This window comes from Acanthochromis polyacanthus, chromosome 16 (genome assembly GCF_021347895.1).
Source record: "Acanthochromis polyacanthus isolate Apoly-LR-REF ecotype Palm Island chromosome 16, KAUST_Apoly_ChrSc, whole genome shotgun sequence".
Taxonomy (NCBI): domain Eukaryota; kingdom Metazoa; phylum Chordata; class Actinopteri; family Pomacentridae; genus Acanthochromis; species Acanthochromis polyacanthus.
The window spans coordinates 10,548,077-10,566,413 of record NC_067128.1 but is presented as its reverse complement, the minus strand read 5'-3'; the positions used below and the strand labels follow the sequence as shown (position 1 = coordinate 10,566,413).

General features: G+C 40.4%; 1 protein-coding gene across 1 annotated transcript in view; it reads right to left on the bottom strand.

The window, feature by feature from the left end:
• The window catches only part of syne1a (spectrin repeat containing, nuclear envelope 1a), a 131,769-nt gene that overhangs the window by 99,276 nt on the left and 14,156 nt on the right, over positions 1 to 18,337 (bottom strand). Inside the window, 31 exon segments of the mRNA XM_051960973.1 lie at positions 85 to 208; positions 1,587 to 1,774; positions 1,952 to 2,050; positions 2,136 to 2,363; positions 3,002 to 3,158; positions 3,397 to 3,557; positions 3,655 to 3,795; positions 4,134 to 4,298; positions 4,487 to 4,654; positions 4,731 to 4,895; positions 4,988 to 5,096; positions 5,173 to 5,381; positions 5,517 to 5,678; positions 5,954 to 6,088; positions 6,260 to 6,424; positions 6,666 to 6,824; positions 7,498 to 7,674; positions 7,823 to 7,966; positions 8,539 to 8,691; positions 8,858 to 9,022; positions 9,747 to 9,952; positions 11,807 to 11,903; positions 12,024 to 12,192; positions 12,421 to 12,533; positions 12,823 to 12,987; positions 13,596 to 13,733; positions 14,141 to 14,248; positions 15,485 to 15,523; positions 16,032 to 16,144; positions 16,768 to 16,964; positions 17,119 to 17,300. Coding sequence (XP_051816933.1) covers positions 85 to 208; positions 1,587 to 1,774; positions 1,952 to 2,050; positions 2,136 to 2,363; positions 3,002 to 3,158; positions 3,397 to 3,557; positions 3,655 to 3,795; positions 4,134 to 4,298; positions 4,487 to 4,654; positions 4,731 to 4,895; positions 4,988 to 5,096; positions 5,173 to 5,381; positions 5,517 to 5,678; positions 5,954 to 6,088; positions 6,260 to 6,424; positions 6,666 to 6,824; positions 7,498 to 7,674; positions 7,823 to 7,966; positions 8,539 to 8,691; positions 8,858 to 9,022; positions 9,747 to 9,952; positions 11,807 to 11,903; positions 12,024 to 12,192; positions 12,421 to 12,533; positions 12,823 to 12,987; positions 13,596 to 13,733; positions 14,141 to 14,248; positions 15,485 to 15,523; positions 16,032 to 16,144; positions 16,768 to 16,964; positions 17,119 to 17,300 — 4,701 coding nt within the window.

Below are 18,337 nucleotides of genomic sequence, written 5' to 3'. Positions count from 1 at the left end.
TGCAATTCAAAAACTAATCAAACAACAGAACAAAACTCATTCCTTTTTGTGCAGACAAAAAAATGAATAGCTAACTGATTTTACCTGCACATTTTGTAGTTCATTCCTAAGCTTTGCTTTATCTGCAGAGAGGAGTTGAGTGTCTGGGCAGCACACAGACTCACACCTGTCCAGCCAGCTTTTCATCGACGAATTCTCCTTTTCAAATCTGTAAGTACAAATGTGGCATGTATTCAAATAAAAGAAAATGTGAGCAGCACAATAGATGGATACCAGTAACAGCCTAAGAGGTTCATACACATGCACAATGACACACACAGCGATACTGTCTGTGGTATTTTTTTTTTTTTTATCTGACCATGGCTCAGTATCAGTGACAGGGTCAGAATGGGGCAACCATATCTCGCCAAAGCACACAGTGCTGCAAGTAATCCCTTATACATATACCTGCAGGGATGAGGATGAGGCTGACTACATAAAAAAACACAGCTCAGATACACAAACACACACACATAAAGCCTGCCATAGTTTAGCAGCAAAAGGATAATTGAGCACATTTTAAAAAAAGAAAAGAAAAAAAGACTCACTGGGTGGGTAAATACTAAAAAGCAAGCACCAAAGCGTTAACACTTTAAAAGTCACCATGTGACTGGATCATTATTTTCTCCTCACGAATAATAAACAATTCTTTGGAGAGTCTATTGTGCGGCAAAGAAAGCGATAAGAAAAGCATATAATTAGAATAAAAATGCAACGGCTGACAGGCGAACAGAAAGATTGCGTCAAAGACAAACTCTCACTATTCTACATCACACTAAGATGAGAGAATGATTCGGAAAATATAAGCGGAAATTGGCATAGAGCGAAGGATTCAGCAGGAAGAGCACATGCTCAAGAAAAGGGGAAATAGCAATATTTATACAATTAGAATAAGATACATGTGTGAGCAGAGACCACAGGCGACAGGGAGACAGAAAGCAAAAAAGAAAGGCTAAAGAATAGTAAAAAAAACAGATTTTGCTCTCTCTTATAATACATTTTATATTTCCTGCTTTTTTGCAATGTGAAATATTGAGACACACCACATACTCCACGCAGTGAGGCACCTCAGAGCTCAATTTTATTTTATAGCATCAAATCATAACATAAGTTACCTTAGCGACTTTACGTAGTAAGATCGAGACCTGAAAGCATCGTAAAGAGAAACCTAACAACCCCACTTTGTGAAAGCCCTTGCTGACAGTGGGGAGGAAAATCTCCCTTTTGACAAGAAGAAACCTCAGACGAAAGTGAAGTGAGAGAATTGTTCGATAAATTTATGATGACTAAACAGACAAATCTTCATACTGTACAGTGGGAAAGGACTCATGCTTGGGTCTCTAGTATGGTAAAAAAAAAAAAAAAAAACTTAGCTGATATTAAGGCAATAGAAACATGGGATTGGCACCAACCAACACTCTATTCTCATTGTCTAACACCTACATCTTCTTGCAAGGAAAGCATTGCATTTATACTGTAGTTATTTTCTCAAATGGTTCAATTTTCAGGACATGCATAATTCAAGCATATTTGACTGTTTATTGTACCTTTGCCACAGAGCTAGAAGGCTCTCTAATGTAGATTGTTTTTCTGCAGCCTTTCCCATTAACTGTGTCTGTTGCTTCTGGAGGTTATCCACCTCTTCTTCCAGCTGGCTGCCCTCTCCAAACCTCTTTGTGGCCGAAAACAGAGCCATCAGCCTGGGCTTCAGCTGCTCAATGCCCTGGCAGATCTCCTAGAGTAAATGGAAATGTACTTGTAATCAAGTCCTCAATAACTACCAAGTACACCCTTGAATATATCATATTAAAATGAATTCACAATCACAAACGTTGAAACAAAAAATAAAACAAAAGGCCCATATTGTCATAATGACGTATCATGAAGGCATGAGTTGTGTTTTTTTTCTTACCATGTGATCCTGGAGGTGTTTGTAGGTCTCTGATGATGATGCGCAATATGTGATTGGACAGTCCAGTTTTTCCTTAAGATCACAAATTGCTTTCTTGACCTGATAAAGACAAACATGTCAGTGATTATTATGGCTTATACATACCTTTTACAGTATAGAAATCTGACAACATTTTTCCGTGAACCTGTTCAAGGTTATCATTGCATCTCTGCCTGTAGGAGGCACTCTGGTTGAGCTGCACGCCCAGCTGCTCTACTCTCTCCTTCAGCTCTTCCCAGCACCGCATCATCTGGATGAGTTGTGCCCCGAGATGTCCGGCCTCTCCAGGAGTCACAAACCTGGACAAAGCCTCACAGTCAGCCTCCATGTGGGCTAGAGTGGCTCCTTTCTCTTCTAAAACTTTCCCCATCACCTGGAGAGATGAAATAGCAGAGAAATATTAGTGAGGGACAGTATATGTGAAATTATTAGAAGAAAAGTTACGGCACAAAAGTTGATTAGAAAAAAAATAAGTTTTCAAAAGCATGTGCTTTCAAACTAATGAAATGTCTGCCTCGGGATTTCTAAGTTGTGATATTCCAATTTTGTGATATTTTTTTCTAAACACTATCATGAAACTGACATGGCTGAGGTCTGGAATGCCAAGATTATATTTTATTAAATATGGTCAATTTATTTTCTACATGTAAGCCTTTGCTGCAATGCTGACCCAATTTTCCCTGGAGGTCAGATTAAAATTTCATTTTATTTCATCCTAATCCTAATAATTTTAAGGCAGCAGTGATACTGCAGACTACAAACAAGACAGCAATGTGACGTATTTTACTTGAAGCTACTATCAAACGTTTGGATGATGTATTTTTATTTGTGAATTTAAGAAGATTATTGAAGGAGTTGTAAAAAAAAAAAAAGACTACAGTGTACAGACAACATGGAGTAATGAAAAGTCTTGCCTCTGAGTAAACCTAAAATTAGGAGAGCCACCCACACCATGAGATAAAAAAGAAGGTACAGAATGAAATGCTAGATACAAAGAGACACCTGACATACCTCAACGGTGCTGATGTGTTTGTCTAAAGGATCCGAGGAGGAGGTGGTGCTGACAGCCTCCAGCTCCTGCTCTCTCTCATTGATCCACAGAGAGAAGGCGTCTGACTTGCTGCTGAAGCGCTCCCACTGAACGCACATTATCTCCAGCTGGACAACACTGGAAGACACAAAGTAAGATCCAATTCATTCCATTATGTAGAAATCAGAACAAACAATGACAAGAGTGGATAGAGCAGAACAAACACCAGATAGACGCCATAAATCCAGTATGACAGATCGGCAGTTTTGCTGTTGCACGCTGAAAACTGTCTCGATCTCTCACACTGAACCTGAAAATATGACTTTGTTTGAGAAAGTGGCAGCTTATTCCACTGCAATTGAAGAGTGTGACATACTTCTTGTTGAGATGGTCTTGAAGTTGTGTGACTGCCTCTCTGGTGGACTGGGCCTGCTGTAGAAGAAGGTTCTGATTCTTTGGCCCAAGCTGAATATCTGCTGCCTTCTCCAGGAGCAGATCCGCTCGTACAGAACACTCCAAAACCTTTGCGAGGAGTTCCTAAAGACAAAAAATAAACTAAGAAATTATAGGCGCAAATACCTCCCGTAAAGAATATGCATGCACAGATAGATGCACACATTCTGCACATACACACCTTGTTATTCTGATGTTCAGTCCTCAGGCTGTCCAGACTGTTAAAAATTAACTCTTTGTGCAGTTCATTATTGGTATTGGTGATAAACTTCCAAATAGTTTCTCTTTCTGCTTCAAAATTTTGCCAAGAGCTCAGAGTTGCCTTGAGGTGACAAGGAAAGAAGAAAGTTATATTAGAAGGTACAAATTCATACCAGATAATTACCTTTAAAATCTCACATAGGGGATGTGGGTACTGTGATATGAAGTGTCTTTTCATCAAAGGTTTTCTGATCAATTCGAGGAGAAGGACTAAAGTGCATCAACAAATCCCAAGACAGCAGATAAATCAAATTAACATACCACATAATAATCAATATCTGGTCATGGTTTAACACGGCACAATCAATGATCACGGCAGGGGAATGTGTGGATGATCAATGACACTGACATGTGCAAATATTGTCACGCTGACATGAGAAGAATCCAGGCTCTGTCTACCTGCAGATTGTGCTCCTTTGCCCCTGATTTGTGGTCAACCTCGATGAAAGCTCGCTCCAGCTCCCGTAGAGACTGACTGAGCACCTCCCCTTTCTGCAGCTGGCGGCAGTGTGACACCAGAAGCTCAGCCTCTCTCCTGTTAGCATGCAGGTGTTTTAGGTGTTGCTAGAATTCACAGACAAGAAAAAAAAATATGGTAAATAAGTGTCTTCATTTTTGTTTTCTTTGCTCAAACCAGACATAATGTAAATTGCAATTTTATTATTTTTATTATTTTATTTGTATACAATACTTCAATGTATAAAGCGTAAGACATTTTAATACAGAAACCTACGCTTCTGCATAATACACACCTGGTGAATGAGGTAAAGTTGTTTGGCCTCCTCCAAGCCATCGGCGTTCAGAATCCTGCTGCTCTGTTCCTCAGCCTCCTTTCGGGCCCTCAGAACCTCCTCCAGAGCACCTTGTACTTCATCCCTCAGCTCCTCATACTGGAACATAGCAGAACCCTCTTCCCCCAACTGTGGCAGAGAGGCAAAGGATCAGGTTTTGTTGAAAAATAACAATGAGAAAGAACAGTTTTAACACTTGGAATACCTGACAGAGTGAAGAAAACACTCCTCGCAGGTCAGTCGAGAGTTTGGCCAGAGCTGTTCTCTGTCTCTGGACTTCTAGTTCAGAGCTAACTTCAGACAGCCCAGTAAGGCGGCTCTTCAGCCACAGCAGGCTCTCTTCTCGGGCGTCCACTACTTCCTGCAGTGCCTGGAATTGACGGAAACACATGGACACTGAAGTTAAAATGCACCAAATCATAACCAAATGTCTGTGTCTACGGCAGCAGCGTGCTGGCTCACCTGAACAGCAGCATCGACTTGCTCCTGATGACGGGAGTTCAGTGCTGTCTCTCTCAAGAGTCTTACTTGCCTTCTTTGAGATGAGAGCCAATCAGAAAGCTCACAGAACCTACAAAATGGAACAGTGAGTTTTGACTTAAAGTAATCGATATAAATTGTTGGAAAAAGAGTCTTTATTTCTTTACCTTTCATTCCACTCTTTCCATTTATCAGGGTGCTGCTCCAGTTTAAGGTGGGCACTCCTAATTTGTTCCGTAACCTCTTCTACACCCCTTCTCGTTAAGTCAAGCGTTCGATAAGCCATGTCGTTGTCGGGTAACTTGTGACACAGATCCTCCATGTTTCTAATCCTCTTCTCACACAAAGTCAGAGGTTTACGTTCCTTGAAGAAAGCCTGAAGATAAAAAAGAAGGAAATGTTGGCATGTGAGAGGCTCTAGAATGGCAATGATGACGACGTAAAGTGATTTTGTTCTTTCTCTCACTCTTGGTTTAAAATGTTTTAAGTTTCTACCAAATCCAAGGCTCACTCTGTGCTCTTTGATCACTTGCTCACTGGTGCAGGTGCCTGACAGGGCTTGCATTTCTCTGTCCAGCTCTGCTCGGCAGTCTTGTAGGATGACAGCCACTCGACTTCGCTCCACCTCCACCTTCAGACGGAGCAGGTGAGATGGGACCTCGCCCTGGATATCCTGTAAGAAAGACAGAGGAGATGCAGAGTGCTGGAGAGTAGCATAGTAATTTCAGTGTCATATCACACCTGTCAGAGGAAAAATATCTGTTAGAATGACTGCGAATAAACACAGAGAGGGTCGCATTTTAATATAACTAGTTCATGTTAACTGGAAACAGACAGGAGGGATCTCTGTCAGTGTCAAAGGTCTTCCTGATAAGTTAATGTATCGGCTTGCTGTCTCTTGAGATGCACAGTAATTAGAAGGAGTGTTAAAGCACGGTGACCCCTGACCTTCCAGTGTTTGTGCAGCCTACGGACAGTTTCTTGCAGCCCCTGTTGCTCCTCTTGTGGCAGGATGTCTGTCAGCTCATCACACGCTTTCAAGAACACACTCAGCACCCGTTGGTCCAGTTGACCAAAAAAATCCTGCAGCATAAAAACACAGGACTAAAATAAGAGAGGCCATCAATATTTTTCTTCTGAGATTCTGGAAACAGGCTAACAGTGAAAGCTAAGCAGTACCACTACAACACCTAAATGTATAAATTGCTAATAGTAACGTTTCTGCAGATTAAATGTTTTCAGATGTGATCTTACAGTGTGTTTCTTCAGTAATTCTTCAGGATCTCCCGTCTCTCTCAAGCAGCCCTGAGCTCTCTTTAGCACTCTCTCCAGTTCTTGTTGTGATTCCTCAAACCTCCTCCTCAAGCAGTTGTTAGCCTCTTCCTGCCTTCTCCATTCCCCAACCTCCTTCAGCAAAGCCTGATGGGATGGGAGGGAAGCAGCAGTGATCGTAATGGGTCTCTTCGGTAATACAGTGTAATTACATTATTTGTTTTACATCAAGCAAATGAATAATGAGACGCAGTTTAATCTGCACAGCTACCTCCTGGGTGTTTTGATATTCCTGTAATCTCTTTACTATAATCAGCATTGCGGATAATGCTGTCTTCCTTGAGGCATCCTGGTATGTGTACATGTACAGTGTATGTATCAGACCAACCTGCGCTGAGCCTTGTATCTCTGCAACTCTCTTTTGCAGCAACGACAGGTCGAAGTTTCGGAGCACCTTACTGGTGGAGAGAGTCCTCTGTATGGTGTGGTGGTTCCTCTCAATCACTGACAGACATCGTTTACAGCTTTGCTGCTGGTGTAACAAATCCTGAGACAATCGGGAAAGAAAGTGAACACAAATACGTTCAGTGAGTTGACAGTAGGGCGATACCCAAGTATCCGAATATCCAAATATTCAGTCATTGTGGTGGTATCCCAATATTAATTTTGAGATCCGAATACTCGGATCTCTACTCTGTTGAATGAACCGAATATTCAGATATTTGTCATTAACTGGGCCCAAATATCCGGAGCCCAGAAACTGCTATTCGGACCAGCCCTAGTTTATACAAATATAACAAAATATTGTAAAACGTTAATTTTATAATATCGAATCCTTTCCAACCAAGCTGGATGTTAATTTAATGATGCAGGAAGAATTACGAAGAAGACAAAACAAATACAGAAATGCAGGTTTGGACACGTCAGTGCTTACTTTTACCAATTTCATCAGTTTTACTGAGCAGAGCGCCTTTAAACAATTACCCAGTTCAATCAAAATGTCTAAACTACTTATTACATATTTAAAATTATTGTGATTTTATGCAAGATATTAATCATAATTGTCAATTCACTGCATACTCGACTTCACAAGAGCAGAATAAAAGCTTAAAAATGATACTCTTCTCTTGTAGTAAAAGCAAGTTTTTGCTTTCCAGTCAAGCCTCAATCCAGTACCCATTTACTGGCAATTTAGTCATTTCATTGTCATCCTAACTAACCTGCCACTTGAGTTTTTGCTGAGCCTGTGCCTGTGAGTCTGGATCTCGTGCAGTGGCAGTGATGCGACTAGCGCGCTCCAAGGCCTGATAAAAAGCATTGATGTGTTTCTCCATCTCCTCCAACAGCGGCAGAAGGACGTGACATTCCCTAACCAGGGAGGGACACCGCTCTCTCACCTGGAGACACATAAAACAGGTCATTAAACAACGACATGGAAAATTAAAAGGATTTTTAAAAACACTTGGCAGATAGAGAAAAGTGTGTTGTTGCTTTTTTTTTAAGATATTGCACTGCCCTCCATGTTTAGCCTTAAATAAATCCTACCTTGCTCAGCTGATTTTTGGCTGTTGCCATAGTTGCCATGACCCTGGCAGCCTCATCCTGCGGTGCATCCTTGGCAAGGAGCTGAGCACTGCGGGCAGCCAACTTGTATTGTGTCTCCATGGCAACAACCTTTTGCTTGGTCTTCTAAGATGAGATGCGCAGGTAAAGGGTCATCTCACACATTCTTAAACTGAATGCACATTCACTATAAAAACTACATATATCATTATTTTGTTTACAGTTCTGTCATCACAGCAATGACATGCAGCTTTTACTAATTCAAAGTTTATGAGTTTACTAAGTTTACTAAGAAGTAAAACAATTGGGGAAGATAATGACATTATTTTCTATGAATGTTTCTGCCTGGGGAGCTGGTTGTTTGCGAATGTGTCTCTTTGACAGCTACGTCTCATTACAGTCCAAATGATAATATAACCGGGACCTAATCAGTGCATTATTATTCAGCTTGTGATTTGCTACCCACAGATTAAAAACATATACCTGGAGTTGGTGTAATGTTGAGTTTCTAAGCTTTCTTAGATCCTAAATGCTGACTAGACATTGAAGGTGCCAGTAAACTGGGCACAAATAATGACAATGAAACAGTGTCAGGTGAATCAACAGAAATCGCTGCAAATACACTGGGTTGTACTTGTACCGATGTGCTATCCTGACCTTTACATGTATTAGACAATCTGGCATTTATCTTCCCTCACCTCCACATCGAGTAGAAAGGCTCTAACATTAAGGAAAGACACTTGAACAGGGGCGTTGAGCTTGGATTCTGCTGTGTCTAGCAGCTCTTTCAGGGCCCAAACAGCCTTCAGGTGGTCTTTTTTCCACTTTTCCAACTCATCTGAATGGGCATACTGCAGTGAAAAAGAAACATTATTCAGAATGTGGAAAATGTACAGCTATCAGGTATGAATTAATTTGTGCCAAATCACACTAAAAATAAATCTGTCTCATACTATTTGACCCAATTCTGCTTTTTGGTCTGACAGTATTTTAAGATGTGGTTTATTTATTTGTTACTTGTTTGACTTTGAGGAACAGATCTCTCCATCGTCCATTCAAGAGAAGCAGCTGCTGCTTGAGCTCGAGTGACACAGTCTCATCACACGTTTCAATAAGAAAATTCCCTGCGTCGTTCAGGGCTGCGTGCTGATCCATCCAGTGGCTGAGATTCCTGAAAAACTCCTGGAAGAGAGGCAGGCTCATTAAAAAAAGACAGACAGAAACGGAGACAAAGAAATTAAGAAAAACAAAGAATGAGTGTCAAAGAAAGAAACAAAGAAAGCTAATCAAAAAAGAAACAAAGAAATGGATTCAAAGAAAGAAACAAAGGAAGGACAATAAAAAACTGGGGTAATTAGCTGTCTAATCCTTGGTGGGGATGTGAATCTGCGGTAACCATGGCAATGCAACAACAGGAATATCCTCCGTGGCTGGTTGTAAGTCAAAGAGATCATTTGATACTTGAGTGGAGACTGCTAATAAGATTCGTCTTAGAAAACTACATGCTTGTAACTGGGCTGACGTAAATTTGATTGCTACTACTCCGAGACATCTGAGTCCATCAAATACATGTCTATATGAGGGGATATTTAATCAGTTCACACAAAAAAAACAAGTGTAACGATGGATTTCATTCAGTATTAAAGTCTCTCTTCGGCCATCGGTTACACCCCTAAGAACTTGCCTCTGTGTTTCAAAATTATTAACACATTTTGGAGTTGTTTTCCATCAAATAATCCTCTCATGTCTTTAAATTACTCCTCCATATTGTACAAAAGTATAAAGTCTCCAGATCCATACAGCAGTTTGACACTTATTTTTACTCATGATGTGTCTTCTCAACATATGAGCACAACAACAAGGTAAAAATTAGATTGTCATTGGAGGGCGTCTTGGAGTCTCATACCTGTTTCATGTTTTCTGGTTGGCTCAGAGCTTCCTCTGCATCCTCCAGCCAGGCTTGTAAGGAGGCTACAGTGGAAGTGTACCTCTCCCAGTTGGACAGCACTTCCTCCAGCATGCTCCTCACACTGCGGACCTCCATGGACAGACTCCTCCACTGAGTCACCACCTCCCGCATGAACCTGCGCACTCCCATCTCACCATCATCCACTGAAAGAAAGATAAATCAAGTTTAGTAACAATTACACTTTGAAGACCGCAATGACTTCTTTCACTACCAGTATTGTTGCTAAGAACATCAGTCTTAGCAAAACAATACATACAGGAGTCATCACAAAGATTTTGAATATTTGTTTTGATTTTGTTTCCAATATTTAACATTCCCGATTTTTTTCTGACTGTATATGAATTCCATGTGAAAGTCAAGTGGAAAACGCATGTTCTGTCTCACAAATAAAAAGTTGAAGCAGCCATTTAGCAGCTGCTGATCTGTTTTGTCTGATGTGACCAACAGCCTATAGTGACCAACTGTTTTTGAGTACGTCTGATCTCATGTTACTCTTACATTGTGTTTTAACTGTCGCCTGTTACTGCTGTTTGGCAGAGGTACATAGTCTTGTTTAAGGCACAGGACAGATGGTACACATTTTCATAGCAACACCAGATGAAAAGCATATTGAGGCTGATGGAGCTACATTCCTTTGCAGACAAATCTCTGACCCCAAAAACTCACTGCTGGGAGATGTATCATCTGTGCTAGGCATTTATTTGATGCTAACTCTCCAGCCTCATAAGTCTTCTACCATAGAAGACTATCAGCTAGTGTGGAAGTGTGAGAAATTAACCAAAAACAAATATCCAGTTTTAAATGTACATCAGAATCAGATCAGTACAATATCTTAAAATGTAACCCTGAATTTACTATAACGTCAAACTAAACTTGTTAAAACATCCAAGTAGTCTCATATTAACCCGATCAGAAGCCGAGATGCTAACTATAGTACCAGCAGTTGTATATTTAATTTGTGGGGTGGACCAATCAAACCTCAAACGTCCTGATTTCTCGCCACACCTCACTTCTCTGCTCTGCATACCCTAAAGCAACACAACCCTGAAAACTAATGAAACCAACAAGCTAGCTCAGTTTTCGCCCAGAGACCTGCCAAAGTGGAGCAGCCCCTAACTAGCAAATGGGGTCGTATTCCCCATTGAGAGCTTGGAGTGGAGGAACCTCATTTAGCTGTAGCCTGCAGACTCTCCTCTATTACCGAACTGTAAAACCAGTCAGGGGAACACTGAGAGGCTGCAAGAGAAACCCTCATTGGTTACCGAGTTGTTGAAACAGTAAAATACAGTTGAGATATAATGTACAATTTTGAGATATTCAGTGTCAGTGAGAACACATTTATGGATGAATGATAAATTTAATATAAAAGTAACATTAAAGACAATATGACATTATATATCATGGTTTTTTCCTTTAATGTCTCTGGTCTTATCAGATCACTGTGGGTCACATTTTTAATGAATGAGTAGGACAGCTTCACTGCAATATTTTAAATGTTATGTGAGTTTGGCATCATTATAATGAAGTTCCAAGTACAGTTTTGAGTACATTACTGCCCCGCTATTAAACTGTTTATATTAAGTTTTTCAATTGAGTTACAACAAAATTTACCATATCATGATATAGTGATATTTTGTATAATGATATATATGATTTCTGTTACCTATTCCTACCTTCAGCTATTAAAGTGCCTATTTGGTCATTGCTTAAACCCTAAAAATCCTCTATGCGTGCCAAAGTCACATATTTATTTTTGTCCTTTGGTGATGCGTCTTCCAGCATATAAAAAAAAACAATGGACGGATATGTCAACAAGGTAAAAAAATTTGCTTTTCACCTTTAAATAAAATGCATACGTAAAACAGAGAACAACTGTACTCATATTAGAAACACATATTAGCAAATATCCAACATACAGTATGTATATTATACTTATAAACACACATCTCAGACGCTTAATTTGGTCTACATTCAAAAGTTTTATTTTAATCTCTTACCTGAGCTGTCAGCACTGACGTAGGCCTCAGCAGACTCTTTCAGAGTCTGAAACAACGCCTCGTAATTTTCAAAGAAACGATGCTTCTCCACAAATGACTGATGAAGACAATAGGAAGTTATCACATGCAAACAATAATTCAAGAAAACCTTTCATACAAACATGTAAAGTACCTTTAAAAAAATCAACTAATATTTCAGCACAAAATCTGAACTTACAATATAGTTGTGGAGCATCAGTTCCACAGATTCCTGCTGGCCGTATTTGATGATCCAGGACTTCAGCTTGGACTCGGCCAACGTGAGGAAGGCCTGCATGTGGTGCTTATTCTCCAAATATTCCATTTTAGCCAGGTGGATGCTAGAAGATGTAGAGACAAAGTTCATCCTAAAAAAGACAAAGTTCATACAGAACGTGAGACCTATAGTTTAACCTTAACACTCTACCGCTCCTCTGAACAGCAGAATATGAAGCCATGCCAAGTCAGGTGGTTCATATAATTCCAATACTGGATGCCTGTCAGCAAGCCTTACTATTGATTATAGTGAAAGATAAACAGATAACTTGTCTCCGTCTCTGTATTCTGGGCTGTATTTTATATCTTTCTTTGGCTACCTCTCAGCCATGTCTTGGAGCTGGTCTGCTGGAACAGGGACTCCATCAACACTTCTGTCTCTGTGGATTCTCTGAAACACTTGCTGGTGACTTTCCAGGCTCCTCAACACATCCTGCACAACGCACCGCAAATCAGACACAGAAACACATATGAAGAATACACAACAAATACGAAGATGAATAAGAAATATTATGAACTGAATAGATGTTATGATTAGAAGATATTAGTACAATTTCAAACAATATGCATGGTGATGTACTACTTTAAACCATTATTATGCCACCGCAGCCTCTCTAAAAGTACTTGTTATTGCATATCATGTGAGCATCGCTGTAGATGTTCTATTTTTCACTGGAAAATTGCCTCTCTCCTGATCCCTCTCTGCGTGGCTCCATGCTGACCTTGTGCTGTTCCAGAGCTCTATGTACAGTGGTGGCTGTGACGTCATGTGCCTGTTGGACAATAATCTCTTGTCGCAGGGCTCCTTCAGCCTCATGCAGCCATGCACCCACAGAATCCAGAGGAGCTGGCAGACACCGGTCTAGCTGAAGATGCCAGTCCAGGAGCTGAGATAGCAAAAAACAGTTGATGTGTCAAATGAAGACACTTAATGAAGTTTTAACACAAATAATTCAGATTTTGTCTTTTTTGTGGGGGTGGTTAATTCATGGATGGTAGATGAAGACAGTGACTGGCCAGCTCTTTGCATGGAACACAAATATGTCTTTGGTGCTATAGTGAAAGTTCAAAAATAAAAGCACATTAGTTTAAGATAAAACATACTTACAATGTAAACTGTTAAACACATGTTGAACATAAACAGATCATAAGGAGGTTTAATTGATTGCTTTGGGTCCATAAACTTATGCCAGCCCAATAAAGGTGAAATGGAATCAATTAATCTTACATAGATAAATGATACCATCGTAAGTTTTAATATGAGGTCATGACAGCAATCAAATAATTCACACTTCTCATAGCAGCTGACAAGGAAAAGGTCTTTGTGTCAGTCAGAATATTTTTACACTGGCCTTGAAGAGAATCTATAAATATATATGTGTTCATTTCTATTTTCTCACTTGCCTGAATGGTGAGACTAAGCCATAATTTACTAATTGTCATCATGAAGACTCTAAGATTCTACAGAAGAGCTAGACGGGGGCTCTTCTCTCACCCTATTGGAAACCCTTTCCCAGGCCTGCTTGACCAGAGCCTGATCCACAGTCAGCATCCCATCCCTCTGAGTGGACTGCAGAGCCCCTTCTACCTGCCTCCTCCTCATTTCCAGCTGGACACGCAGACTCTTGAACAACTGAAAAAGAAAAAGACGTGATGTACAGTTCTTGATTCCCGAAGAAAGGCTGCTCAGTATTCAAGTTACACCATAAAGACATCAGCGCTTCTTCACAGGTCACACCCTTTTCCCATTGGTACCTAATCAGACACTCATAAAATCTCTGGCTAATTGCCACTAAATACTGTCCCCCTGTCTGGCTCCAGAATCTCAGACTTGTACAAAGAAAATGAGGATATCCCACATGCTGCTGAATATGGAATTTATCCCGAGGCTTGGTGGAATAAGCCAGACTGAGTAAAAATATGACGGCTGCTGTCTGATCCCCACAGTGTAATGCCACTGATTAAGTTAATAATAGAAGCGTGTCTGCCCGGTGTGACCACTTTAAGCTGCCATACACCCACCCACACACACACACTAACCTGGTACTGTTGAGAAAGATTGCCCTCAGTCTCCTGGGCCTGTAATGCATCTCTCTCCAGCTGGTCGAGCCACATTTTGAGCTCCCTCAGGCTCTTGCGCTGCTCTCTCTAGGAGGCCGGGATGGGGTGGAAGGGTGTACCACGGGTGGAGAGATGGACAAGGAGATTGAATAGTGCAAAGGGGAAATAAAAAAATAAATTAAAGTGAGAAGGAAAGAGTATCACAGACAGGGCAAGAACAAGATAGAGCAGAGAAAGTGATTAGCCAGAGAGATGTTTCAGACATCAACAAAAGGATGAAAAGAAGAAGAGGGGGCAGAGGATGTACTGTTAAACATGTGTTCCCCTAATCCTCTGTTTCTCCCTGTGGGACAAAACGTCAAAAACCCACAGCTGCCAAAAACACTCAGCTTATACAGCGTACTTTGTCTAAGACCCCCTACTAACATTTCATTGGATTTTAAGTAACCATGACGATAATACTATGGTGCTCAAAAGCTTGTGCTGTACACTATTCAGTTTGAGAGCTGTTCAGTCTCAGTCTTCACTTTTATCACTTCACGATGGCTCCTGTAGGAAGTCCAAACTTTATTCTCTCTGACAGTTTAAGACATTAAAGTAGACTGAGTTAATTCTATCAAGAAGCAGTGTAATATTAGTTATACTGTACTCACCATGATTTCTGCAAATATTTTTATGTATTCATCTATATTTATCAGCAGCTGTTTACTTTAGAATTTAACACTTGTGTTGTTTTCATGTGAAAACACAATGGCTAATTGACCCTCAGGACAAACATTAGCATGTGAATGTGAAACACAACAAACACAGAAAGGAGTGTCGGTGGTTGGGAAGGTTTTACAGCACATTGCCGGTCTGGAGACTTTTAATCTTAAAAACAGGCAACCCGTACTCACATGCCTTCCATCAAATACGCTGTATCAATGCATACTGCTGATGCCAGAGGCTTTCATTGTCATGCTAATGGCACCAGGAGCCATAGCACTAGGTGGTAACATTCATAAATGGTAATATCACATCTTATTACACTGGACTTCCTTTTGTTATCATGGCTCAGAAACCCCGGGGCAGGAATATCCCATCATGTTAGATAAAGTGCCACTATTAGCATATAGGTTCTATTCTGACATGAGAAAACAATGTTTAATCTCATCCTTACAATGTACAGTAGGCAGTGATACAGAAATCTAATAGAACAGCCAGAAAATACGAATTAATCACATTTATATGGAAACCATGACCGTGCAGGGTTGCTAATTGCATTGAGCTGTTGAAAATGATTGAAAGCCTGCCCCTGGGACCTTAAGTTGCTCTATAACCTACCTCCAACATTTCCTCTATATCGCGGGGAGCAACATCATGCTGTGGGACAGAGGCCAGCACAACAACCACAGGAAAGTAGTCACCATACAAAGACACCAGAGAGAAAGACAAGAGGAGAGATGTACAAAAAACAAACAAGACAGACATGCCAGAACTCAGTGAAATCCCACTTTGGTTTTTGCCTACTTTAAAAAGGTAAAAAGGTAGGCCTTACTGCATCCAGTAAATTATGAATTGACCAAATACAAAATTATACAAATTTTTAAAAATGTGTTAAATGATAGATTTTAACAGGGTTAAAACAAGTAACTGAAAGTATTTGGCTTTACACACTTACTACACAAAGATGGAACGTCATCTACTCTATGTATATTTATATATATATATATATATATATATATATATATACATTTATATATATCACAGATAAGGTTTGACACACTACTGGGGACATTTTACGAGAAAGAAAAAACACTGAGGATGCAGACAAAGAGGAGACAACAATGACGGGCATATCCAGACTGTGACAAATCCGGCAGCTGGTTACCTCGTCCTCTGGCTGTTCCTCGGAGTCGCTCTGCTTTCGGTCAGTATGATGTTTCAGGAATTGAGCTACGTATGTCATAACAGATTTCTCATCTGGTTTGTCTACATCGACATCTGAGGAGGGAACCAGATTAATGTAATCAAAAGCAAATCAGGTATAGGCCAAGAGTAAATTCTCCAAGAGTTTGGCTCAATGAGAACAATAATGGCCACTGATATGAATAGGTATGACTGAAATAGACAAATGGCATCTCAAATGAAGACAATCTTCAGCGTTATAGATCAGTGTCCAAGGTCTGCATGGAGGTTCCACCATGCTGAATCTCATGGCCTAATGGACCTTAATTATACTGATGTCAAGCTTAATTTATCAGAGTTCATTCTGAAGGGCAGGCGTGAAGGGGCACAGATGGTGTTTGGCAGTGTCAGTGAAGTGCACAACTGATGCTATGACAGACCCACGATTGTGTTTCTGTTGTCTGAAACGTTAGCTGGATTTGATAAGAAACGCCTGATTTAAGTTAATTCATATTATTTGAGTGACGCAAAAATCAGGCCGTTTTTCATTAGAGACAACACAGCACAATAAAAACAAAAGGAAATATGACTGTGGAGGTTACTGGATCTCATGATGTTGTGGGTATGTGACTGGCTGTTCAAACAAATCCCTGTTCAGTTTGGTTTTAATAAATGCAACAACAAAGTCTCGAGGAAAGGCTATAGGAAATGTTATTTACCCTCTGGGTCAAGAAGCTGTGGAATGCCAAACTCAGTCTCAGCCAATAAGAAGGCCTCCTGCAGATTTTCTCGATTGGGTCTCCTCCACACACGTTCCATGTCAACTAGATTGGGCCGGAGGGCATGGATAACTGCAAAGAATGCTAAACCAGTGCGCCAACTGGGGCCAAAGTCTTTCACCTCAATCCCTAGACATCTGGAAAGGACAGGAGATCACAAGGTCACCGCAGATAAAACTGAACCTATGATGCAGTGACTTTGGAAGCAGATTTTACACTCAGTAGTCAGTGTACAGGGAACCAGCGGATTTAACACATTTTTTGCAAAGATTAGTGAATGTGTCTTCGTACTTGGTGGCTGTCTGCTGAACCCATCTCAGTAAGGCCCTCCTGGCTCCACCCTGCAGAGGTGGGACGGGTTTCTTTTTGACGGGTGGGCTGGTGGCCTCAGTGCTGCTGTTGGAGCTGTCCAATGAGGAGGTGCTGCTGGACAAGGCCTGGAGTGCTGGTAGGCTAATGGTGAGTTCCTCAATCTGCAAAGAACAGGGAAAAAGTCAGATTTAAGAACCCCCTTTGATGAAAATCAGGTGTTTCACCTTTTGAATATGTCCACATAGTGTTTTTTATACGCTAGAAGACACATTATACGCAAAATAAGTAGTCGACACTATGGCTGAGCAGGTCCACCTTAAAACTGCCATGTACCAATGACAGACTGAAAAATATGGATTTGGATATCTGGGATTTGATATGTTACAAACCTAAGAAAGTAATCCTGTCAGCTTTAAGAGTGAGGCTTCTATATTACTATTGGTTACCAGTTTGAACGTGTATGGCTGAATTACTGCAATACAACAAATTGCCATTGTGTAGCGTGTAGTTTGCACCTCTGATCACAGCCTGTGTACTGTACTGACACAACCTGTATATATGTAGGTGCTTTTAAATCAATACATGAAAACATTTACCCTTGATAAATCAATGTGCAGATTTCATTTATAAACAAATTACTACATTTACATTTTGTATTTGTGCTTTTGCAGTTATAAATGCTACAATTTCCTGTAATTCTGATTACGGAGTTGCATTGTACATAACAAATGAAACCTTATTATTATACTGGGAACGTCAGGTTATTATTCGTATGTGTGGGGAAAAAGTCTGCGCATAAACTTGGGACAACAATCTAAAGTATTATTAGACTTCAGCTCCAGCCAGCTCATCAGTTGTGGAAGATTTGTTGTTATGCACACAATCTATTCTCAGTTTCTGTTCGCCACAGCCAACAAACTGAGGCTCCTCACAGCTCAGAGAATCTGCAAATAAAATATATCCTACTGATATCAATACTGAATGTCAGTTAGTGAATAAGTACGTTATCCGGTGTTGTGCATTTCCTTTATCTAATATTGTCCTGGATGCTGGAAAAGCAGGCATTCATATGTGCTGATGTTGCTAAGAGACTGTCATATTGGGGTGAAATTCTTGTTGATCAGTTTAAATGTCTGAAATGCTTGAGGAAGCGACTGCTCATTTTCAGTGTGGATGCTTTCAAAGATAGATTTTACCA